At 46.0% G+C, this 24,212-nt stretch overlaps 2 protein-coding genes across 3 annotated transcripts; both read right to left on the reverse strand.

Annotated features, from left to right (window-relative positions):
• Positions 1 to 1,135: 1,135 nt before the first annotated feature.
• On the reverse strand, positions 1,136 to 3,755 carry LOC142496870 (mediator of RNA polymerase II transcription subunit 18). Its single transcript, XM_075603915.1, has 3 exons — positions 3,602 to 3,755; positions 2,737 to 2,826; positions 1,136 to 2,369 (listed from the first exon to the last, which is right to left on the reverse strand). The coding sequence occupies exons 2-3, from the start codon at positions 2,807 to 2,809 to the stop codon at positions 1,816 to 1,818; spliced, it is 627 nt and encodes a 208-aa protein (XP_075460030.1). The 5' UTR covers positions 2,810 to 2,826; positions 3,602 to 3,755; the 3' UTR covers positions 1,136 to 1,815.
• A 2,240-nt stretch (positions 3,756 to 5,995) lies between these two features.
• LOC142496871 (sestrin-2-like) lies at positions 5,996 to 14,286 on the reverse strand. 2 transcript variants are annotated; one of them, XM_075603917.1, is made up of 10 exons: positions 13,768 to 14,286; positions 10,793 to 10,855; positions 9,748 to 9,909; positions 9,336 to 9,518; positions 8,917 to 9,093; positions 8,609 to 8,732; positions 8,360 to 8,478; positions 7,375 to 7,565; positions 7,097 to 7,241; positions 5,996 to 6,942 (listed from the first exon to the last, which is right to left on the reverse strand). In XM_075603917.1, the coding sequence occupies exons 1-10, from the start codon at positions 13,858 to 13,860 to the stop codon at positions 6,856 to 6,858; spliced, it is 1,344 nt and encodes a 447-aa protein (XP_075460032.1). In that variant the 5' UTR covers positions 13,861 to 14,286; the 3' UTR covers positions 5,996 to 6,855. The 2 variants fall into 2 exon arrangements, with proteins under 2 accessions (XP_075460032.1, XP_075460031.1); XM_075603916.1 differs by having other exon boundaries at positions 8,609 to 8,750; positions 13,768 to 14,285.
• Between the last annotated feature and the right edge of the window lie 9,926 nt (positions 14,287 to 24,212).

A 24,212-nucleotide genomic window follows, 5' to 3' on the forward strand; every position in this document is an offset into this window, starting at 1 on the left:
TAGAACATTTGAAGACTTGGGTAACATTGAATTACAGTGTAGCTAAGTTTGCCTTTTATAAAGCCTTTTTTGATTATACATTTATGAGACTTTGTTATGTTGTTGTATCCTTTCTGTAGCATTATATTTATTGATCTGAACCTGCGTCTGGTTACATTGTGGGATGCTGTGTTACCACCTTGCTGTGGGGTCTCGGTTTTAGAGGCTGTCCAGATGTTTGTGTAGATGACAGTTTTGTAACTTGCATCAGTGAACGCGATGACAGCACTGATCTGGAGCTTCTAAAGCACGAATACACTGCGCGAGCAAATCAACTGTGAAACGCGTCGGGCTGGACTTTGCCACCGCAGTGACCACTTCTTTGTCCACTGAGACGCTATTTGCTGTTCTTCCATCTGTGGAGGCTAGCGCGGCCAGCACAGACACTTTGCTGTTGTGGTGGAGTTTGGGACGGAGCATCGGCGGAGGCGGGGTCCGTGCCGAGATCCGGGGTCCGTGCCGAGATCCGGGGTGGTCTCAATGCCTACTTTTTACTTGTAGCATGTGAGTTGAATACTGTGTGTTTACTTCTTTTAATTGTTATTCAAAGCAATACTTGCACTATGTCCATTTTCTCTCTCTATATATATAACATACAGGAGAGATGATCTGATATACACACAAGCTCAAAGTCATCTTGGACATCCATCTAACACCATTGGGTGCAGGATATCCCTTCCGACTCGGAGGCTTGAGGTCTCTTTTCCAAGGTTTAACTTCTGATTTCCCAGTTTGAGTACAATACATGTCTACTTTATCCAGCTAACCTGTGAGTGTATCTGTTACCCTTGTACCTAACAACACACACTGTATCACACAGAACTGCACTATTTGTGTGTTTTCTTTACCCCACGTGTGGTTCCCTAGAGTCACACTCCAACTTTGTGTCTGTATTTCTGTGACCCAGTGGAGGGTCTTCCCCATGGAGCACCTCAGAGCTGGATGAGGGGCTGCATTTGATATATTTGTCACTTATATAAGTCACGTATTATTTAACACTTTTGTATTCTGCATGATGCGCTTTGTATCTGTTTGTTTTGTGATAAAGGAGCGCTGTCTGATTATAGGAGTGCGCAATAAGGGACACGACACGGTGTTATAGAAAATAAATGTAATAAAAATGATTTGCATTGGGTGATCGTCACAACGTCTGAGATACAGAGAGCCCTGCAGAGCATCGCAATGTAACCCCATCCCTGCCAGAAAGGCATGCAGAGCATCGCAATGTAACCCCATCCCTGCCAGAAAGGCATGCAGAGCGTCGCAGTGTAACCCCTTCCCTGCCAGAAAGGCATGCCGAGCGTCGCAGTGTAACCCCTTCCCTGCCAGAAAGGCATGCCGAGTGTCGCAGTGTAACCCCTTCCCTGCCAGAAAGGCAAGCAGAGCGTCGCAGTGTAACCCCTTCCCCGCCAGAAAGGCAAGCAGAGCGTCGCAGTGTAACCCCTTCCCCGCCAGAAAGGCACGACGAGCGTCGCAGTGTAACCCCTTCCCCGCCAGAAAGGCACGACGAGCGTCGCAGTGTAATCCCTTCCCTGCCAGAAAGGCATGCCGAGTGTCGCAGTGTAACCCCTTCCCTGCCAGAAAGGCAAGCAGAGCGTCGCAGTGTAACCCCTTCCCTGCCAGAAAGGCACGACGAGCGTCGCAGTGTAACCCCTTCCCTGCCAGAAAGGCACGACGAGCGTCGCAGTGTAACCCCTTCCCCGCCAGAAAGGCATGCAGAGCGTCGCAGTGTAACCCCTTCCCCCGGCACCTATGTGTCCATCTCCACCACTCCCCTCACATCAGCCGTTTGGGGTCGATCTTCTCCAGCTGCACCAGTGGTCTCAGCTGCTCTGCGAAGCCCCTCACATCGTCAGCCACGGCGTCCTGCCCTGCAGGTGCCACCGCGCTTAGCTCCACCAGGTACGATAGCGAGAGCGGCTCCGCCCCTTCCACCGTGCCCGCCACCAGCACCCGGAAGACCTTGTACACCGCCACCTTCATGGCGCCCTTCCGGAACACGTGGCCCCGGGCCACAAACTCGTGGTCCATCCTGAAGCCCATCTCCTGCAGGAAGTCGGGCAGAGCCTCGGAGGTGGCAATGTCCACGCAGTTGCGGACCAGCGCGTGCCTGCTCCGGTCACCCGCCTCCGGCTGACCCAGGTAGCGCAGGTGCCAGGGGGCAGCCGGACGATCAAGAGAGCGGCGGGCTCGCAGGACGAAGGGGCTGGCCTGCTGACCCTTGAGCAGGAAGACGCTCTCATGGTCGGCGAAGGTCTCGGGCTCCATGTTATCGCAGAGACCGCGCAGGCGGTGGAGGAGGCTCTCCAAGCCCTGGTCAAGGATGCTGCCTGAGAGATGATGTGGGAGGGGGGGGGGGGGGGGGGAAACTCGTTAGTGAGGGGGGCGTGATAAATAACAAACACGGTATTTAATACCGGACATATTCATTAATGACAGATATGTTAATTCCTGCCAGACATGATCATTACTGACGGATGCGATGACTAATGACAGACATGCCAATTACTGATGGACACAATTACTAGTCGACATGCTAATTGCAAACGGATGCAATAATTAATGACGGACATGACAATGTATCTGTGTGTTAGATTGTAAGCTCTGCGGGGCAGGATCCCCCTCTCTCTGTCTTATAGATGCATGTACCCCTCTGTATATTGGAGTGTAAGCTCTGCTGGACAGGGCAGTTGTCACCTTGCAGTAAATACTCCATCATGTTGATGGTCCCTCCTGAGACGGGCATTGTGCTGACGGGAGGAGCCTCCATTGCAAAATCCCAGCACCCTGTAACAGAGACAGGGACAGGACACTGAAATATAGACATATAAACACAGAAACACACAAACTGTGCAGCAAATGCTGGGGCGCCTTACTTCCTGCAGATGTTTAACACACAGGGCCCTGAATCTCCTCACCCCAATGGAGTGTTGCCTGCCCTCTTGTCCGGTCACTCTAATGGGGTGTCAACTGCCAACAGTGTCCCCTCAGCCAATAGGGTGATCTGTCCCCTCTCCCAATTATTGTCCCCAGTCCCCTCACCCAAGTAATGTCCCCTCTCCCCTCACCCAAGTATGTATGTCTTTATTTGTATAGCGCCACTAATGTACATAGCGCATCACAGCAGTAATAGTTACAATCATATAAATAATAAGATATAGATAACACAAGATATAAATAACACAAAGGGAAGATAGTGCTTCAGACTTCAAAGTAACATTTAGGAAAAGGGGTCCCTGTTCCGAACAGCTTACAATCTAATTGGTGTCCCCTCTCCCAATTAGTGTCACCTGTGCTCTAACCTAACAGGATGGCACACTTCCCCCCATTTGACCTCTCACCCTGTCACCAGTCTGTGTCCCCTCACCCCAATACGTTGCCAACTATCTACCTGTCTGTGTCCCCTGCGTGCCCTCCCCCCTTCACTGGGAGTGTCACCCTGTATGGTGCGACCCAGTGCATGCAAGACTGAAGTACAACCCCAAACTACAACTCTCAGCATGCTCCATTCTCTCCCCCGGGCTCCCGGTCTGAACCACCGGAACCCAGGCACCTAACCGACCTTAGGGTGCGGACTGCGGAGCCAGGCAGTGCGAGGCCGCGGCGCATCGGGTATTCGCGGGGCCGAGGCCGGGCGGAGGAGTATTCCTTCCTGCTACTCAATATGGGGTAGACTGGAGATGTACGGAAGATGGCGGCTCCCATGTGAGTCTGGCTCCGTACGTAACATGTCACGACGCGTCTTCTAGCATTGACACCATGGCCTTCTACGAGTTAGCTAGCGTCAGACGTCACTGTACGGAAGATGGCGATCCCTGGGTATATTGTTTGTGTTAGCATTTGTATAGACAACTCATTTAAATGTTTAGGACAGTCATTTTATATGGAGTGACTCTGGATTATAGGGATAGACTCACATATTCCTGTATTATATAGTGTGACCCCCAGACTGCAGATTATAGGGATACTCAGATAGCCCTGTGTTATATAGGGTGATCATCAGACTGCAGATTATTGGGACTGGCTCACAGTTCTGTGTGTGTATATATATATATATGTATATATATACATACACACACATACGGTCTCACATTTTAATCTTGTCTGTAACTGTTACATACGTCTATAATATATATTATCTCTAACTGTGCATGCAATGTCTTAGGCCTGGGACCCGCTGCGCCCGGCGGCGCGGGCGGCCGCGTGAGCGTTCCCCACCAGCAGGGGAATCCTTCTGAGCCGGTCCCAGTCCCCCCTCGCTGCACGGCTCACAACGCGCTGTGACGCGTCAGCCGCCAGGGGATGCAAGAAAATTGTGATCCCGAGCGGTGACGCGTCACGTGGTGCGCTGATGAGCCTATCAGCGGCGGGGGCAGGAGCGGTCAGACAGCTTCCTACACAAGGTAGGGGGTGGTGTGTGGCATTTGTGGGGGAGGGAGCGGGAGCTGCTTACCTTCCAGCAGCAGCTCCCTCCTGCAGCCCGGGAGACCGAGCCCGGTTAGGGAGGGGGGGGGGGGGGAGTAGCGGGTCCCTCCGCTCAAACCACGCCCCCCCCCCCCCCACCCCGGTCCCTACAGACCGCATATCGCGCGGTCTGTGCCGGTCAGCGCGCCGCCTGTCTGCAGTGCGGGCGTGCTGACTGAGGGAGCGGGGCCTTAGCCTTATATATAATGTATACCCTGCACACCATGTATTTGTCATCTTAACTCTGCCCAGGACATACCTGAAAACGAGGTAACTCTCAATGTATTACTTCCTGGTAACACATTTTATAAATAGGGTGACCCCCAGACTGCAGATTTCAGGGACATAAACATGCGCAATCAGTGTAACCAAATAGTGAAATAGAATAACGAGTGTATATATAAATGAATACTGCAGCTCAACCCTGCACAAGGACTGTGTTCAGTCTGCTTAGGTCATTGAACATTTCTTATAATAGAGCGCAAACCAGCATAACAAAAATTGGAAAAAGGCACCAGAATGAATTCTAATATACTTGCTCTTTATCTTCTCTTTCATGGCGTCTCATGGCTCACTCAATGAAAAGGCAGAACATAGGGTCAGGTTTTCAGACTATCCCAGCTGGCTTAATCTTTGACTGAGCCACCTGTGCGAAAGCTGGGGTATCCTGACTTGGGGGGGTGATTTGAGGACTGCAGTTGAACACCCTTACATTTAGATCGTAAGCTCTTCAAGGCAGGTACTCCATTTATCTCTTGTTACTAAAGTCCTAAGCACTTATTCCCATTATGTGTTCCAGTATTGTCATTTGTAAACACTGCGGTGAAGCATTATGTCCTAGGTGGCACTAAATAAAGACTTCTATTCATACCCATTCCAGATAATTAAATTCAATGTAAGACTTATTCAGATTTATCTAATTAGAACCAAAAAAAAGTCATTGTATTGTTTATTTTAGAAAGTGTCTAAAGTGTTTGTTTTTGTATCATGCATGTATATAACTAATTCATTGATGTTTATTCAGTACTGGGTTTAGAGCTGAGAATATGTTTAAGGCATTTGTCCTCAATATTGACAATTGTGGAACAAATTTGTAATTATACCAATTACCATTCAACATCAATAGGATTCACAATATTGAGTCACGAGACAGCCACCACAGCGAAACGCATCAAGTATTAATTCAGATTTTGCATAGACCGGATGCGATAGAGCTGGGCGCAGGGTACATGTACCGGATGCGATAGCCACCGGAGGTGACACGATCGGAACCTTGTGCTCTGGACGCCGCCCCTGCTGTGCACCCGCACTGCATTTCTGTATTGTGTTACTCAAATACGACTGGGATTGCCACATGCTATTATTTTTAATATATTGCACTGTACGTGCTACGCTGTTCTTTTCTTTGAGTGAGCCACGAAAGAGATATACTAACAGGTGCAGAATTCTGGGACTTGGGCGCAGCGTATTACATACAATAACACCACGCCAATAAAACAACCAAATTCTTTATTTAGTCCACACAAATTAACAAAAAAATACTCCAGTAACATTTCTGCACAAGGCAATAACACGGCAAACAATAAATTATAGGTGCATGACCTATAGATCCCCCCCAAGAAAAAAAACATTCAACAGTGCCATGAACCTAAGAAAAATATTCACTAAAAAATTTCCTGTGCAATTAAGGTGCCTTACACTCAGAGGTAGAAGATACGGGGTTTTATTTCCCCACTATATAACTATAGAATATTTGAGAATACTGCAACCTGTAGGGTTTTTGGTTTAACCTTCTGTGTAAGAGGAAAGGTTAGGATTTACACCCCCCCCTGCACCCCTCAGACGGCAAGATGCAGGGGCATGGAATAAATGTTGATTATTCCGTGTGTAAATATGCCTGAGATCATATCTAATCTATACATGTAAATCACAAGACAGATGAGTGTTACAGTGTATATACCTGTATGGTGTAGTGTGCTATATACAGGCTTATACATATGTAAATACTTTGTATACCTGTACACTACTTTGTACTCATCACAGGTACAAGGTATATACATTCACTTGGTAGGTGTTCTATACGTGTATGTTGTAGTGTGCTGTATACACATGCACAGCCCTGTATTACAAGTAAAAGGGGATGTACATTGTGTATAGAACACCAACCTTTCAGCAAAAAAGGGGAGCCCACCCCCTTTGAGTGTTGGGGTGGATACTCCCCAAATCAGTGCAAAGACGCAGCAACGGAAATGCAGCAGCCAGGGGGTTAATCTGACTTGCAGCTTCAAAACATTAACCCCTTCACAGTCAAAATGGGTCAGAAACACTGCTTCACCAGGCCTCGGTCACAGGTCAGGTCATGTAGCGTGTGATGGCTCGGAGGGCGTACAGCAGGGCAGCCTGCATCCGGGCTTCTAGCAGGATCAAGTTCAAGTGGACCTGGGAAAGATGGGGAACAAAAAAAGGTGGTCAGGGGGTCCCCCAGAGGAGAGCGGTCACAAGTGACCTAATGACAACAAAGTGTTGGGAGTAAAACAGGTCAGCATCACCTAGGAGCCAAGCGACCCAGCGAGAGATTTATTTGGGGTCTCACCTTCTCGGAGTGTTTGAACTGTCTCCAGAAGGAGCAGTATATATGGCGTGACACTCTCTCAGGGTAGCACGTCACGGTCTTCATGTAAACCTTCAGACTCCGCTCCAACAGCTGATTCACCTCCCCGTAATCATAATCATCATACCTACCGGGGAAAAGCAAGCGAGTTAAGTCAGCGGCGCGGGGTAACCCCTCCCCCAGTGCATTGGGGTGTGACACCCCTCCCCCGCGGCATGCTGTAGTGTGACCCCCCTCCCCTGCAGTGCGCCGCTCCTCACCGGATCCCATAGATGCAGTGTATGTAGTTCCAGACTGCGCGGCGCAGCTTGGAGGTGTCTACGTCGCTGTGGGTGGCGATGGTGTGATACGTCAGGTTATACACCACCTGGAACTTCTCATCCAGCAGCTGTCCCACCTCTGGGTACAGGCGATTTATCAGCGAGTAGCCGTGGTCCTCCCATGTGTAGTCCTAAAAGGTATGGAGCAGGGGTAAGGGTTGGCCTAATCCTCAGGCATTACAGGCTGCACCCTCGAGTCCCATATTGGGACATCAACTGATTACAAATCCCCTTAATTTCCCCTAATAGAAGTCTTTATACATTACCCCATTAAGAACACTATTGACCTTTGATGGCAATCTCCTGGCTTTCCCACACTTTCCCCTACAGTAGGAACCCCCTTTATCTCCCTCATCATCCCTATTAAGACAGATTTCACAATCCCTGCATCCTGTTTCCACCCTAAAATTCTCCAGCTGTTTCCCACCCCAGGGAGGAGAAGTATCCACATTGTATGCAGAGTGGGGTTAAAATATGGTCGCCCTGAATTCCCCATGAAACAAGCCCTGGGATCGCTGTGATGTCTTAACGAGCCTCCCACAGGATCAACCTATACAGCAGCGGTGGACAACTCCAGTCCAAGGGCCACCAACAGGTCAGGCTATTCCTGCTGCAGTATAGGTGGCTCAGTCAGAGCCCTCTGATTGAGCTACCTGTGCTGAAGCAGGGATATCCTGAACCTGACCCGTTGGTGGCCCTTAGACTGGAGTTGCCCACCCCTGCTCTACTGTGTATTCTATGGGATGTCTTGATAGGGCCACACCTCAAAGCGTTATAGGACTGACTTCACTATCCGCCCACAACCAAAACCCCATTACCAGCTAATTGGCTACTTCAAGACCATTAAACTCGCTGTTCGGGCTTAGATACTTTCTCCTCTACGGATGTCAAAATGGCAGCCAGCAGGAAATGGGGTGCAGGTTACCTGGGCGCGGAATGTGGGCGGAGCCTGCTCCCCCCGCCGGGTGAAGTCTATGTAGGCGAAATCTATGTCCTCCACAAAGCAGAGGATGCTGGGAGGACGCAAAGACTGGGCGACGTCATCTGTAGGGAGTAACCAATGAGAAAGGCTAAATTAATAAGCGTATCTAGGTCTATTACATAGATCTCTACAGATATTAATGTACAGTACGTAAACATTACATGCAACGAGGGAGCGATTTAATATACACACCGTTGGGGGTGACCAGCAAACTGTCCCTCTTCTCCATCTCAAATCTGGTGTCCATCTCCTCCTGACTGGCCTCCTCCTCTCCCTCCTCCAGGCGCTTTATCTGAGCAACAAGACGCTCAACCTCCTGCAGAGCATCGCAACCCTGTGTAATTAGACACACATATATACCTCCTGCAGAGCATTGCAGCCCTGTGTAAATACACACCTACTGCAGAGCATTGCATTCCGGTGTAATTATAATAAAACATTAGTGCCCGCGTATACAGACACCCCCCCGCAGAGTATTGCGCCCATGTATATACACTCACCGGGTTGAGACGCTCCTCAGGGGATGGGGGCCTGGGGAGGCCCTCGGGCGCTTTCTGGGGGTAGATCCCACAGCCCAGGACGAAGGAAGCCAGAGAGTGGAAGTGAGTGAGGAGGACCACAGCGTGGATCAGCTCGGCCAACGACCAGACGTGGCTCCCGCCGGTACGGAGGAGAGACTGGGGGGGGAGGGAGGGGGAGGCAGATATACCAAAGTAAAGACCACAACTCAACACCAATAACCACCCTGTCCCGAGCTCACCCTCCCCTGCCCGAGATTTATTGCCCCCTATAACCATTTTCTTATGTCAAATACCTCACCCGTGCGCACCTCCCCACCCATATGCACCTAACACCCCCCCCCCCACCCATATGCACCTACCATGTCCCACCCCCCCCCCCTTTCCCTGCATGCCCTCACCTGAATGTGGTCCTTGGTTATCAGCCAGGGTCGGTGAGCGAGGATTTTGTTGATGTCGTTGAGGCTGTGTAATTTTTGGGGGGCACAGTTCAGCCCCTGTAGCCAGCAAGGATCCCCCCCAACCTGCAGGAAGCAGGACGAGTGCAGAGAGACCAGGTAGGCACACTGGTGCCGAGCGGCGGCCTGAGACAGGGGAGGGGGGGGGGGGGGGGTACAGAGAGGATATTAGGCAAGCTATAAAAAGGAATATATAGCAGGTGCAATGGCATGGAAGGGGTTACACTGCAAAGCACTGTGGCAGGGAAGGGGTTACACCGTGGTGTGCTGTGCGGTTCTGTGGCAGGGAAGGGGTTACACCGTGGTGCTCTGTGGCAGGGAAGGGGTTACACTGTGCGCTCTATAGGGCCCTCACCATTATGGCCACATAGTGCCTCTCTGGCAGGGACAGGGCTCCGTCCATGTGTAGAAGCTGATGATGCGTCTTCCCGAAGCTGCGAAGGTATTCAGGGTGCAAACCCATCACTGTGCCAATATTCTCACCCAGGGGGTTCTGTCGGGGGCCCCCAACTGCTCTCTGTAAGACAAAAGCCCAGCACAGGGTGACTGACAGGACATGGAGACTGGTCCCTCCCACCACAGGGTGACAATGACAGAAGAGTAGAGAGCGTTGATAGCGCACTGCCAGAGAGTCCTGAGAGTATCAATCAGGAAAGAGAAACAGCCAGGCCACTCCAAAAGTGAAAAAATATTGTCAGGTTTATTGCATGCTGGAAATACACACAGGAAACGGACAGGTAAACGCACCTACGCGTTTCGTACTAAGTACACTTTATCCTGTGTGTATTTCCAGCATGCAATAAACCTGACAATATTTTTTCACTTTTGGAGTGGCCTGGCTGTTTCTTGTTCCTGATTGATACTCTCAGGACTCTCTGGCAGTGCGCTATCAACGCTCTCTACTCTTCTGGATCTTCACAAGATGGATCGCACGCCGCCAACAACACGAGTGCCCCCCTGGTAGTACAGGTAAAGAGCCATAGTGCCTTTCATTTATTCCTGCTTACCATGGTCATTGACCACTCATTTCTATTACACTGGTTGGGTTTGAAACACTGTAATCTAGTGAGGGTCTGGCTGACTCCACGTCTGTCCCACCAGTTGTGAATCAACTTTATTGGGGGCACTCTATCGTTATACAGATCAACCCACAGTGGATTTAAACAATATTGGATGTACAATACAGGACTGGTCACAATTGAGAGCATCACATTCCTCTTGTTCCCATGTGACAATGACAGAAGGCATGTGTCGCACATCATTAGCTGGGGTATAGGGGTGACCCCTCCACTCATCCTACAGACCCAATAATTAAAACAAACTACACTGATACAAAAACCCATAAATCCAAGAATAGGAACCCCAAGACACGACCCTATAAAGTTGCCCCATCCTCCTACCTGTGTGACTGGTATAAACGCGCTGGGTCCCCTCTCCGGCTCTTTCACTGCATCACAGCGGTCCTGTTGAAATCGAAAACAAAGTGGTGTTAAAAAAAGACCAGCGGCGTCATGGGGGCGGAACCATGACCGGCAGCTCCCCCCGACCAATCAGAGCACACAAAAAAGAGGCAGCAGCGAGTCATGCGCATGTGCACACTGTATGTAACCCTACGCAGCCGTTACATCACCCATAACAAACACACAACGCCTCGGGCTACGGATACACCCAGCAGAGGTGGCATGCAGGTACCCCAGGGGCAGGAGGCTACCAGTTACCACTATACATCACAGCATGCATGTTTAGATATCCCCCCCATCATACGTATTCCTGGCCCCTCTGGCAGTGCACAGGTTAAACCGCCCTGCCGGTATAGCAGTTCAACAGCTGCATGTGCACGCACATAGGACACGTGCCCGGTCACGCACAGACAGTGGTGAGCCCGCAAACCTGCCCGGTGACATTACAGAGGTATAAGCACAGGAGGAGCGAGTGACAGGACGGTGTATACATACAAGCGCACACACTACACCTACAGACGGGTGTATTCAAATAGCTGTGCATGTATAGAAGAGACATTTTGTACTGTGTAGTCATAGTATGTTTGTGAACATCTATATATGAACATACCTATGTAGTGTGTATGTACACCGGGGGTGGGCATACTTCTCTTGCTTCGCCCCCCACCTGCTCTCCATTGTTCGCCCCCCCCCCCCCCCTTACCTAGCGGGCTGCCCTTTGGTCATGTGACATTACACGACCCGCAGCATCATCTCGTTACCAGGGTATCCGTGACGTCACATGACCCGCAGCATCATTTGACCCCGCTGTGTTGCCATGGTCACGCATCCTGAACCCGGCAAGTAAAGGTTGCAGAGGCCCCGTGCGGTCCCCCGGCATTTAATTTAAATGCCCTGGGGAAGAGAGCGGGACCTCGGCAACCGCCTGCGCATTTTTAAGAGGCTTGGAAGGGTTTCCTCTACTTCTTCCCCAGCTTCAAATCAAGAGTTCAGTTGTAATTCTTCCTTTGTTGTGGTTATTTTGGGGGTTCAATATGAGCTTATAAAGGGGTTCTGTATGTTTTGCAATTCCTCCTTCCCCAGGAGCCTTCCCATACTTCATGGATTGTATTGCTTTTGCCACTTCTGGAAGAACACATGGTAACATCATTGGTGGTTTCTTGTCGCTCTTAGGCCAGGTCGCCGCTGGCTACTGCGGCGGACGCTGCAGGGACAAGAGCCGCCCCACAATAGCGCCGGGCCCGCCGACAAACTCCTGCTCAGACTTGCGAATGAGCGCTAGGCCACGCCCCACAGCGGTTCAGCTAATGGGGGCCAACCTGCCGGGTGACATCACGGCCCGTCACGCCACCATCACCACAGACCGGGGAACTCGGCTGCACGCGTCGCCTGGCGCGCAGACGCGCGTGCAGCGGGGCCGTAGCCCTAGTCTTCCGGATTATGCCCGGTGTACTTTTCTGTTGATAGCATTTAACCCTCTATAATAAGCTCAGTTTTATTGCTGCATCATCTAGCTTCTTCCCAAATCAGAGGTTGCTGCTTTGTCTTTAAGCTTTTATCATCTATTCTAGAGTCACCACATCACAATTGAATTTTCTTAAAATGGTCGGATATACGCCTTCAGGCGTCGGATAACGGCCCTTAGGGTTACATTGTAAAGCGTTGGACATGCCATTCGTTGAAAAGTGAAACGTTGGATAACAAGGACTACCTGTACAACCTTTGTATCTTCAATTCTTGTTCTGGGGATTTCGGATTGCTTAATGTCTTGTATTTTCCTCAGTAACTGCATAACTCTGGGGTTGCCAACTTTTTTTTTTGTTAAGTAACATTATGATTTAATTGTTCAATTAAGATGATTCCAAACCCTCTCTAATAGGGCATCAGAGATGAGATGCATTGTACACACACGTGGTGTGTGTGTGTGTGTGTGTGTGTATAATGTGTGTGTATAATGTGTGCGTACACAGGCTTAAGGTGTTTCCATGTAATGTGGACCCAAGACAATGCATGTCATTTCCCAGAGTCCCTTGCTGCAGTGGAAGCACTGTATGCTAGGTGAGTGGTGAAAGGCAGGGTTGCAGACCTAAGATAGATATGTACACACCACACACCGATTTAAATGTACCCTCATATAGCTATCCTCTTGCAAAAATACATACACATACATACATACATACATACATACGCCATATTAGACCAGTTTTCCAGTCCCTCTCTAAATTGTAGAAACCTTTGTTAACCAGTATTGTTTACCAGAGGAAGAGGAAAACTCTTGAAAGTTTGGGGTTTATTATGTAGATCAAGTGATTTAACCCTTATCTGCCTGTCCTCAGAGAGCCAGTAGAGATGGGGGGGCGGGGGGTGAGTGGGGGTTACCTCTGCAGACTTGTTGATCTCTGACAGACAAAGGGAGCAGCCAGAGAAATCACACCCATCCCAAGTCTCAGTGTTACCCGCTCACCTTAATATACTTACAGGGGGCAGATGTGGGTGAAAAAAGGCCCCAAACCACCAAAAATGTCCCATTAAAACATGTCCCTGCCATTAGCACAGTCTAATGCTGGGAGGGATTGCTGCTTTGTACATATATTATACATACACACTGAGCACAAACTGTATATACAAGAGGAAAGATGTAGGATACTATACAGCTATAGATTATACAGACACGGAGCCGTTTATATAGGTGAAGGGGGGAGGGGGGGTCACATATAGCACAGCAGTACAATAACACTGGGCTCGAAAGCTGACAGACCCAGGAGACTGCGACCTCTGCCCGCTCTGTGACTCCGCCAAGCAGGCAGGCCTGGCAAGGGTCTGCAGCGCAGGAAGTTATATACCGCAGCACACAAGGCAAATACACTGCCTCTCCCCAGTGCAAGTAACCCCCACCCTCGTATTGCCGCACTTACCTTCACCCTTCTGTGGGGGCAGCCAGCCTGGCAGCCGGGGTAGCAATCCTCCCGACCCCGGAGGCAGTAACACTGGGTGTCCGAAACCCTCATGGGGGCAACGGGGCAGGCGTTCCGTGCGGGGGGGGGGGGCAGAAGGGGTAACAAGCGGAAAAAGTGATGGGGGGGGGGGGCAAACAGTCAGGACATGAGATCAGGAGGGCAATAAGAGCATGGGGGAGGGAAATAACCAGTGCAGTGGGGCGTCAGTGGGCAGAGGGGCAACAAGTCAGCGCAAGGGAAGGGGGTAAATACGGAGGACCCTGGGGGGGGGGAGTTGGTGAACAAGGCAGGGGGAAAAGTCAGGGGAGAGGGGCAAAAAGTCAGTGCAGGGGGGTAAAGAGAGGGGCAGAAAGTCAGTGCAGGGGGGTAGAGGCAGGGGGGTAGAGGCAGGGGGTGGTAAGTAAACGGTGTTGGTCAGTGCTGCTCCTGCCCTCCCCAGGGACCTTCTCCGCGCACTCTGACCCCAGCCCGCCCCCTGCAGCTGTTTTTCAAGCCTGGACACTCTTCGACGTCACCAACCGGCAGCACCAATCACCTTCCAGAACAGGTGAGGTGACGCACAAAGCCCCCGCGCAAGGGCTCACGGGAGGTGTAGTCTTGGACAAGCAGCAGAAAGTGGGGGTTTAGATTAAAGCGTCGGTCCCACTAATGTAATATCTACAGTAATGTATCTCTCATCCTCAGGACCGGGGGGGGGGACGGCACAACATAAATAGCACTTCTTCTAATACAAAAATGTGACTGTTTTAGGTTAAAAATGTAGTGTGTTTCAGGTTCACATTTCCTTTTTTAGGTTAGAATTTGAGTTTTTCACAATTACTTTATTTTAGATAAAATTTCAACTTTAAAAAAAAAAAAAAAAGTTCTTTGGTATTAGGTGATACCTTTTTCATTTGGACTATCAAATCTCTCTCTCTCTCTCTCATTATATTAGTAGCTATATTAAGCTTTCGGTCGGGAGTTCTCTCTTCCTCAGGTCAGCAATACTGATTTACCAAACTTTTTTTTTTAAATACTTCTTTTAAGGTCAGATTTTCAGAGTCATCTTTAGGTTTAAATGTTACTTTTTGGGGTATAAATGTGATTTTTTTTTTAGGTTCAATGTAACTTTGTTGACACTTTTATGAGGTTTAAATTTCACTTTTTGTTGTTTACATATTTCTTTTAAAGTTTCATTTTTTTAGTTTTTTTTGTGTTCAAATTTCACTTTTTAAAATATTTGTTTTCAATACAATAGTTTAGCCCTTTTAGATGTAAATGAGACACAGCAGACACAGACACACACACAGACACCCACACAGACACACAGACACACAGACACACACACACACACACACACACACACACACACACACACACACACACACACACACACACACACACACACACACACACACACACACACACACACACCCCTCCCCCTTCCCTAAAGAGCTGACAAGAGTTGTCACCTAGGTGTGACACCCCCACACTGTGTGTAGGCCCTCTGCTAAATCCTATTTGCATTACAGACCGCCTGTTTACTCCAGGAGTATGGGACTGGGAGGGCAAATTAAATTATCTTCAGGATTCAATTCTATTTACACCGAGCCATTGTGTAACCATTGTGTAACCATTGTGCAGCCATTGTGTACCCATTGTTAGCAACATTTCCATACAATCCAGTTGAGTTAATTGCGTTTACCGTCCTCAAACCTTTAAACCCTTCAATGCCAGGGAGGCAGTTTAGAGATAATAACATGCATAAAAACAAGAATACGATATAATAACATGCATAAAAAACAAGTATAAGATATAATAACATGCATAAAAAACAAGTATAAGATATAACATGCATAAAAAACAAGTATAAGATATAATAACATGCATAAAAACATGCATAAAAAACAAGTATAAGATATAATAACATGCATAAAAAACATGCATAAAAACAAGTATAAGAGATAATAACATGCATAAAAAAACAAGTATAAGATATAATAACATGCATAAAAAACAAGTATAAGATATAATAACATGCATAAAAACATGCATAAAAAAACAAGTATAAAATATAATAACATGCATAAAAAACAAGTATAAGATCTAATAACATGCATAAAAAACATGCATAAAAACAAGTATAAGATATAATAACATGCATAAAAACAAGTATAAGATATAAAAACATGCATAAAAACCCAAGTATAAGATATAACATGCATAAAAACATGCATAAAAACCAAGTATAAGATATAATAACATGCATAAAAACATGCATAAAAACCAAGTATAAGATATAACAACATGCATAAAAAACATGCATAAAAACAAGTATAAGAGATAATAACATGCATAAAAAACATGCATAAAAACAAGTATAAGATATAATAACATGCATAAAAAAACAAGTATAAGATATAATAACATGCATAAAAACATGCATAAAAAACAAGTATAAGATATAATAACATGCATAAAAACATGCATAAAAAACATGCATAATAAACAAGTATAAAATATAATAACATGCATAAAAAACAAGTATAAGATCTAATAACATGCATAAAAAACATGCATAAGATATAATAACATATATAGAAATATAATAACATATACAAACATAATAACATATAAAAAAACATGCATAGAGATATAATAACATATACTGTATAGAGATATAATAACATGCATAAAGATATAATAACATATATAAATATAATAACATGCATAAAGATATAATAACATGTATATAAATATAATAACATGTATATAAATATAATAACACATATAGATATGTAATAACATGTATATAAATATAATAACACATATAGATATGTAATAACATGCATAAATATATAACATGTATAGAGATATAATAACATAAATATATAATAACATGTATATAGATATAATAACATGTAGAGATATAATAACATAAATATATAATAACATGTATAGAGATATAATAACATGCATTAAGATATAATAACATGTATATAGATATAATAACGTATAGAGATATAATAACATGTATATAAATATTATAACGTATAGAGATATAATAACATGCATAGAGTTATAATAACATGTATAGAGAGAGAGATAACACATATAGAAATATAATAACAGCTATAAAGATATAATAACTTGCAGATTTATTTATTAAATATTTTACCTAGAAGTAATACATTGAGAGTTAACTCTCGTTTTCAAGTATGCCCTGGGCACAGAGTTATGTTGTTAACATTATAATTTACAGCTACAAATATGTTGTACGTAAGAAATAATCATATACTAACCTGTCAAGCAATCTAATAACATACGGAGCCATACAATATCCCACAGAGTAATATAACAACGTGCAGAGCCATACAATATCACACAGACTAATATAATAACATGCAGAGCCATACAATATAACACAGACAAATATAATATCACACAGAGTAATATAATAACATATAGAGCCATACAATATCACACAGACTAATATAATAACATACAGAGCCATACAATATCACACAGATTAATATAATAACATACAGAGCCATACAATATCACAGACTAATATAATAACATGCAGAGCCATACAATATCACACAGACTAATATAATAACATGCAGACCCATACAATATCACACAGACTAATATAATAACATGCAGAGCCATACAATATCACACAGACTAATATAATAACATGCAGAGCCATACAATATCACAGACTAATATAATAACATGCAGAGCCATACAATATAACACAGACAAATATAATATCACACAGAGTAATATAATAACATATAGAGCCATACAATATCACACAGACTAATATAATAACATGCAGAGCCAAACAATATCACACAGACTAATATAATAACATGCAGAGCCATACAATATCACGCAGACTAATATAATATAATAACATGCAGACCCATACAATATCACACAGACTAATATAATAACTTGCAGAGCCATACAATATCACACAGACTAATATAATAACATGCAGAGCCATACAATATCACACAGACTAATATAATAACATGCCGAGCCATACAATATCACACAGACTAATATAATAACATGCAGAGCCATACAATATCACACAGACTAATATAATAACATGCAGAGCCAAACAATATCACACAGACTAATATAATAACATGCAGAGCCATACAATATAACACAGACTAATATAATAACATGCAGAGCCATACAATATCACACAGACTAATATAATAACATACAGAGCCATACAATATCACGCAGACTAATATAATAACATGCAGAGCCATACAATATCACACAGACTAATATAATATCACACAGAGTAATATAATAACATATAGAGCCACACAATATCAAACAGACTAATATAATAACATACAGAGCCATACAATATCACACAGACTAATATAATAACATGCAGACCCATACAATATCACACAGACTAATATAATAACATGCAGAGCCATACAATATCACACAGACTAATATAATAACATGCAGAGCCATACAATATCACAGACTAATATAATAACATACAGAGCCAAACAATATCACACAGACTAATATAATAACATGCAGAGCCATACAATATCACGCAGACTAATATAATAACATGCAGACCCATACAATATCACACAGACTAATATAATAACTTGCAGAGCCATACAATATCACACAGACTAATATAATAACATGCAGAGCCATACAATATCACACAGACTAATATAATAAAATGCAGAGCCAAACAATATCACACAGACTAATATAATAACATGCAGAGCCATACAATATCACACAGACTAATATAATAACATATAGAGCCATACAATATCACACAGACTAATATAATAACATGCAGAGCCAAACAATATCACACAGACTAATATAATAACATGCAGAGCCAAACAATATCACACAGACTAATATAATAACATGCAGAGCCATACAATATCACACAGACTAATATAATAACATGCAGAGCCATACAATATCACGCAGACTAATATAATAACATGCAGAGCCATACAACATAACACAGACTAATATAATAACATGCAGAGCCAAACAATATCACACAGACTAATATAATAACATGCAGAGCCAAACAATATCACAAAGACTAATATAATCTCACACAGAGTAATATAATAACATATAGAGCCACACAATATCAAACAGACTAATATAATAACATACAGAGCCATAGAATATCACACAGATTAATATAATAACATGCAGAGCCATACAATATCACACAGACTAATATAATAACATGCAGAGCCATACAATATCACGCAGACTAATATAATAACATGCAGAGCCATACAATATCACACAGACTAATATAATAACATGCAGAGCCATACAATATCACGCAGACTAATATAATAACATGCAGAGCCATACAATATCCCACAGACTAATATAATAACATGCAGAGCCATACAATATCACACAGACTAATATAATAACATGCAGAGCCATGCAATATCACGCAGACTAATACAATAACATGCAGAGCCATACAATATCACGCGGACTAATATAATAACATACAGAGCCATACAATATCACGCAGACTAATATAATAACATGCAGAGCCATACACTATCACACAGACTAATATAATAACATGCAGAGCCATACAATATCACACAGACTAATATAATAACATGCAGAGCCATACAATATCACACAGACTAATATAATAACATGCAGAGCCAAACAATATCACACAGACTAATATAATAACATGCAGAGCCATACAATATAACACAGACTAATATAATAACATGCAGAGCCATACAATATCACACAGACTAATATAATAACATACAGAGCCATACAATATCACGCAGACTAATATAATAACATGCAGAGCCATACAATATCACACAGACTAATATAATATCACACAGAGTAATATAATAACATATAGAGCCACACAATATCAAACAGACTAATATAATAACATACAGAGCCATACAATATCACACAGACTAATATAATAACATGCAGACCCATACAATATCACACAGACTAATATAATAACATGCAGAGCCATACAATATCACACAGACTAATATAATAACATGCAGAGCCATACAATATCACAGACTAATATAATAACATACAGAGCCAAACAATATCACACAGACTAATATAATAACATGCAGAGCCATACAATATCACGCAGACTAATATAATAACTTGCAGAGCCATACAATATCACACAGACTAATATAATAACATGCAGAGCCATACAATATCACACAGACTAATATAATAAAATGCAGAGCCAAACAATATCACACAGACTAATATAATAACATGCAGAGCCATACAATATCACACAGACTAATATAATAACATATAGAGCCATACAATATCACACAGACTAATATAATAACATGCAGAGCCAAACAATATCACACAGACTAATATAATAACATGCAGAGCCAAACAATATCACACAGACTAATATAATAACATGCAGAGCCATACAATATCACACAGACTAATATAATAACATGCAGAGCCATACAATATCACGCAGACTAATATAATAACATGCAGAGCCATACAACATAACACAGACTAATATAATAACATGCAGAGCCAAACAATATCACACAGACTAATATAATAACATGCAGAGCCAAACAATATCACAAAGACTAATATAATCTCACACAGAGTAATATAATAACATATAGAGCCACACAATATCAAACAGACTAATATAATAACATACAGAGCCATAGAATATCACACAGATTAATATAATAACATGCAGAGCCATACAATATCACACAGACTAATATAATAACATGCAGAGCCATACAATATCACGCAGACTAATATAATAACATGCAGAGCCATACAATATCACACAGACTAATATAATAACATGCAGAGCCATACAATATCACGCAGACTAATATAATAACATGCAGAGCCATACAATATCCCACAGACTAATATAATAACATGCAGAGCCATACAATATCACACAGACTAATATAATAACATGCAGAGCCATGCAATATCACGCAGACTAATACAATAACATGCAGAGCCATACAATATCACGCGGACTAATATAATAACATACAGAGCCATACAATATCACGCAGACTAATATAATAACATGCAGAGCCATACACTATCACACAGACTAATATAATAACATGCAGAGCCATACAATATCACACAGACTAATATAATATCACACAGAGCAATATAATAACATACAGAGCCATACAATATCACACAGACTAATATAATAACATGCAGAGCCATACAATATCACGCAGACTAATATAATAACATGCAGAGCCATACAATATCACACAGACTAATATAATAACACGCAGAGCCATACAATATCACATAGAGCAATATAATATCATGCAGAGCGATATATCATGCAGACGAATATAACATGCAGAGCAATATAACAGAACGATATAATAACACCCAGAACGATATAATAACACACTGAGCCATATAATAACACGCAGAGACTGCAGATTTGCTGAGGCAGACAGTTGAGAAAAACAGCAGCAAAGTCCAGAGCACCCATCTCTGTGACACCCCCTGCTCTGTGACACACCCAGCCCTGTGACGCCCCCTGCCCTGTGACACTGTGACACCATCTGCCCTGTGACACCCCTTGCCCTGTGACACCCCTTGCCCTGTGACACCCCCTGCCCTGTGACACCCCCTGCCCTGTGATGGGTTAATGGAATAGGTTAAAGGGTCAGTCCAATGTAGGCGCGAAATGACCTAATGACAGTGGTTGTTATACTAAATATGACCCTTTTCTAGTGTTTATACCGCCTTCCCCTTATGGCCTTCACAATGGGGGGTAGAGCATGCTGGGATCAGTGGGGTCTGACCCACTAACCCATGATGGGCAAACACGGATAGAGCCAGGTTATAAACTTGGGAAATCCTTAATACCTGACCATTGGCAACTGTGTCACCCTGCGGGGGGAGGGACAGACTCCGTGTCCCATAGCTCACCTCTGTCTGTGTCACCCTGCGGGGGGAGGGACAGACTCCATGTCCCATATCTCCCTCCTGTCTGTGTCACCCTGCGGTGGGAGGGACAGACTCCGTGTCCCATATCTCCCTCCTGTCTGTGTCACTGTGTCACCCTGCGGTGGGAGGGACAGACTCCATGTCCCATGGCTCCCTCCTGTCTTTGTCACTGTGTCACCCTGCGGTGGGAGGGACAGACTCCATGTCCCATATCTCCCTCCTGTCTGTGTCACCCTGCGGTGGGAGGGACAGACTCCATGTCCCATAGCTCCCTCCTATCTGTGACACTGTGTCACCCTGCCAGGGCCGCCAATGGAGGGGTCTGCCGGGGTTGGCGTCCCAGGCCCGGTGAGTCAGGGGGCCCGGCTGCCCGGATCCCCTGCGTGGCCGTGTCATTAAAAAAAGTGGCAGAAAAAAAACAATTCCGGCGATCCCAGTACGCATGCGCAGAGCAGAGGTCTCTGCGCAGGGAAGCAGGGTGTCCAACCTGCAGGGCCAGGGATGGGATGAGTGGCGTGCGTCCTGCTGGCTGCCCCCCCCAATCGCCAGACCCCTTCCTTGCTCCCCCCCCACCGATCTTGTGTCCCCACCAGCATGGGCACCCGAGGGGATTGTGGGCTGGAGGGGGATGCGCCCTGGCGAGCGCACGCCAACCTTGTTCCCCCCGCGCCTACCTCCCGGCCCGGGCAGCAGCCACGGGGACCGGGGGCAGCGGGGGCGGAAGTGCCATGGCAAGCCTGTGCCCGCCAACCCAGCTGCCCCTGCACCAGCCTTCTTCCCCGGGCAGCACCCACCCACGCAGTCACCCACTCAATCAGTCACCCACCCAGGCAGTCAGTCACCCACCTACCAGCGCAGTCAATCTCCCACCTAGTCAGTCAGTCACCCAGGCAGTCAGACACCCACCCAGGCAGTCAGTAATCCACCTACACATGCAGTCAGTCACACACCCATCTACCCAGGCAGTCCCCCACCCAGGCATTCAGTCCCCCACCCAGGCAGTCAGTCACCCACCTAGGCAGTCAGTCAGTCACCTACCAAGGCAGTCACCCACCCACCCAGGCAGTCAGTCACCCACCCAGGCAGTCAGTCACCCACCCAGGCAGTCACCCACCCACCCAGGCAGTCAGTCACCCACCCAGGCAGTCACCCACCCACCCAGGCAGTCAGTCACCCACCCAGGCAGTCAGTCACCCAGGCAGTCAGTCACCCACCTACCCATGCAGTCAGTCACCCACCAGGCAGTCAGTCAGTCACCTATCAAGGCAGTCACCCACCCAGGCAGTCACCCACCCAGGCAGTAAGTCAGTCACCTACCCAGGCAGTCAGTCACTAACCCAGGCAGTCCGTCACCCAGACAGTCAGTCAGTCACCCAGGCAGTCACCCACCCAGGCAGTCATTTACTAACCCAGGCAGTCAGTCCCCCACCCAGGCAGTCAGTGACCCACCTACCCATGCAGTCAGTCACCCACCTACCCATGCAGTCAGTCAGTCACCTACCAAGGCAGTCACCCACCCAGGCAGTCAGTCACCCACCCAAACAGTCAGTCACCCACCTAGTCGGTCAGTCAGTCACCCACCCAGTCAGTAAGTCAGTCACCCACCCAGGCAGTCAGTCACCCACCCAGTCAGTCACCCACCCAGGCAGTCAGTCACCCACCTACCCACGCAGTCAGTCACCCAGTCAGTCAGTCACCCATCTACCCAGGCAGTCACCCACCCAGGCATTCAGTTCCCCACCCAGGCAGTCATCAGTCACCCAACCACGTGCCTTCTATCTTCCCTCCGAAACCAGCCCCACTGCCTGCCAGTTGAAGCCCCCCCACTCCCTCCGGCCGGATGAAGGCTCCACACACCCCCCTTCCCCCCTGGCCGGTTGAAGCGCATGCTGGTTGAAGCCTCCCCCCGCGGGCCAGTTGAAAGCCCCCTCGCTGACCCATCGAAGGCCCCCACAGCGGACCGGGTGAAGAGAGGTACTGTAATTCATTTTAGTCCCATACTGTACTTTACCCCTTAGGCCCATACTTAACCCTGGCCCATATTTAACCCCCCCTTCACCAGGCCCATACTTAACCCCCCCCTTCACCAGGCCCATACTTAACCCCCCCCTTCACCAGGCCCATACTTAACCCCCCCCCTTCACCAGGCCCATACTTAACCTCCACCCCCCCCCCGGCCCATACTTAATTGCCCCCCCAAGCCTATACTTAACCCCCCCCAGGCCCATACTTAACCCCCCCAGGCCCATACTTAATTCCCCCCCCCCAGGCCTATACTTAACCCCCCCAGGCCCATACTTAACCCCCCCAGGCCCATACTTAATTCCCCCCCCAGGCCTATACTTAACCCCTCCCCCAGGCCCATACTG

This window comes from Ascaphus truei, chromosome 6 (assembly GCF_040206685.1).
Source record: "Ascaphus truei isolate aAscTru1 chromosome 6, aAscTru1.hap1, whole genome shotgun sequence".
NCBI classification, from domain to species: domain Eukaryota; kingdom Metazoa; phylum Chordata; class Amphibia; order Anura; family Ascaphidae; genus Ascaphus; species Ascaphus truei.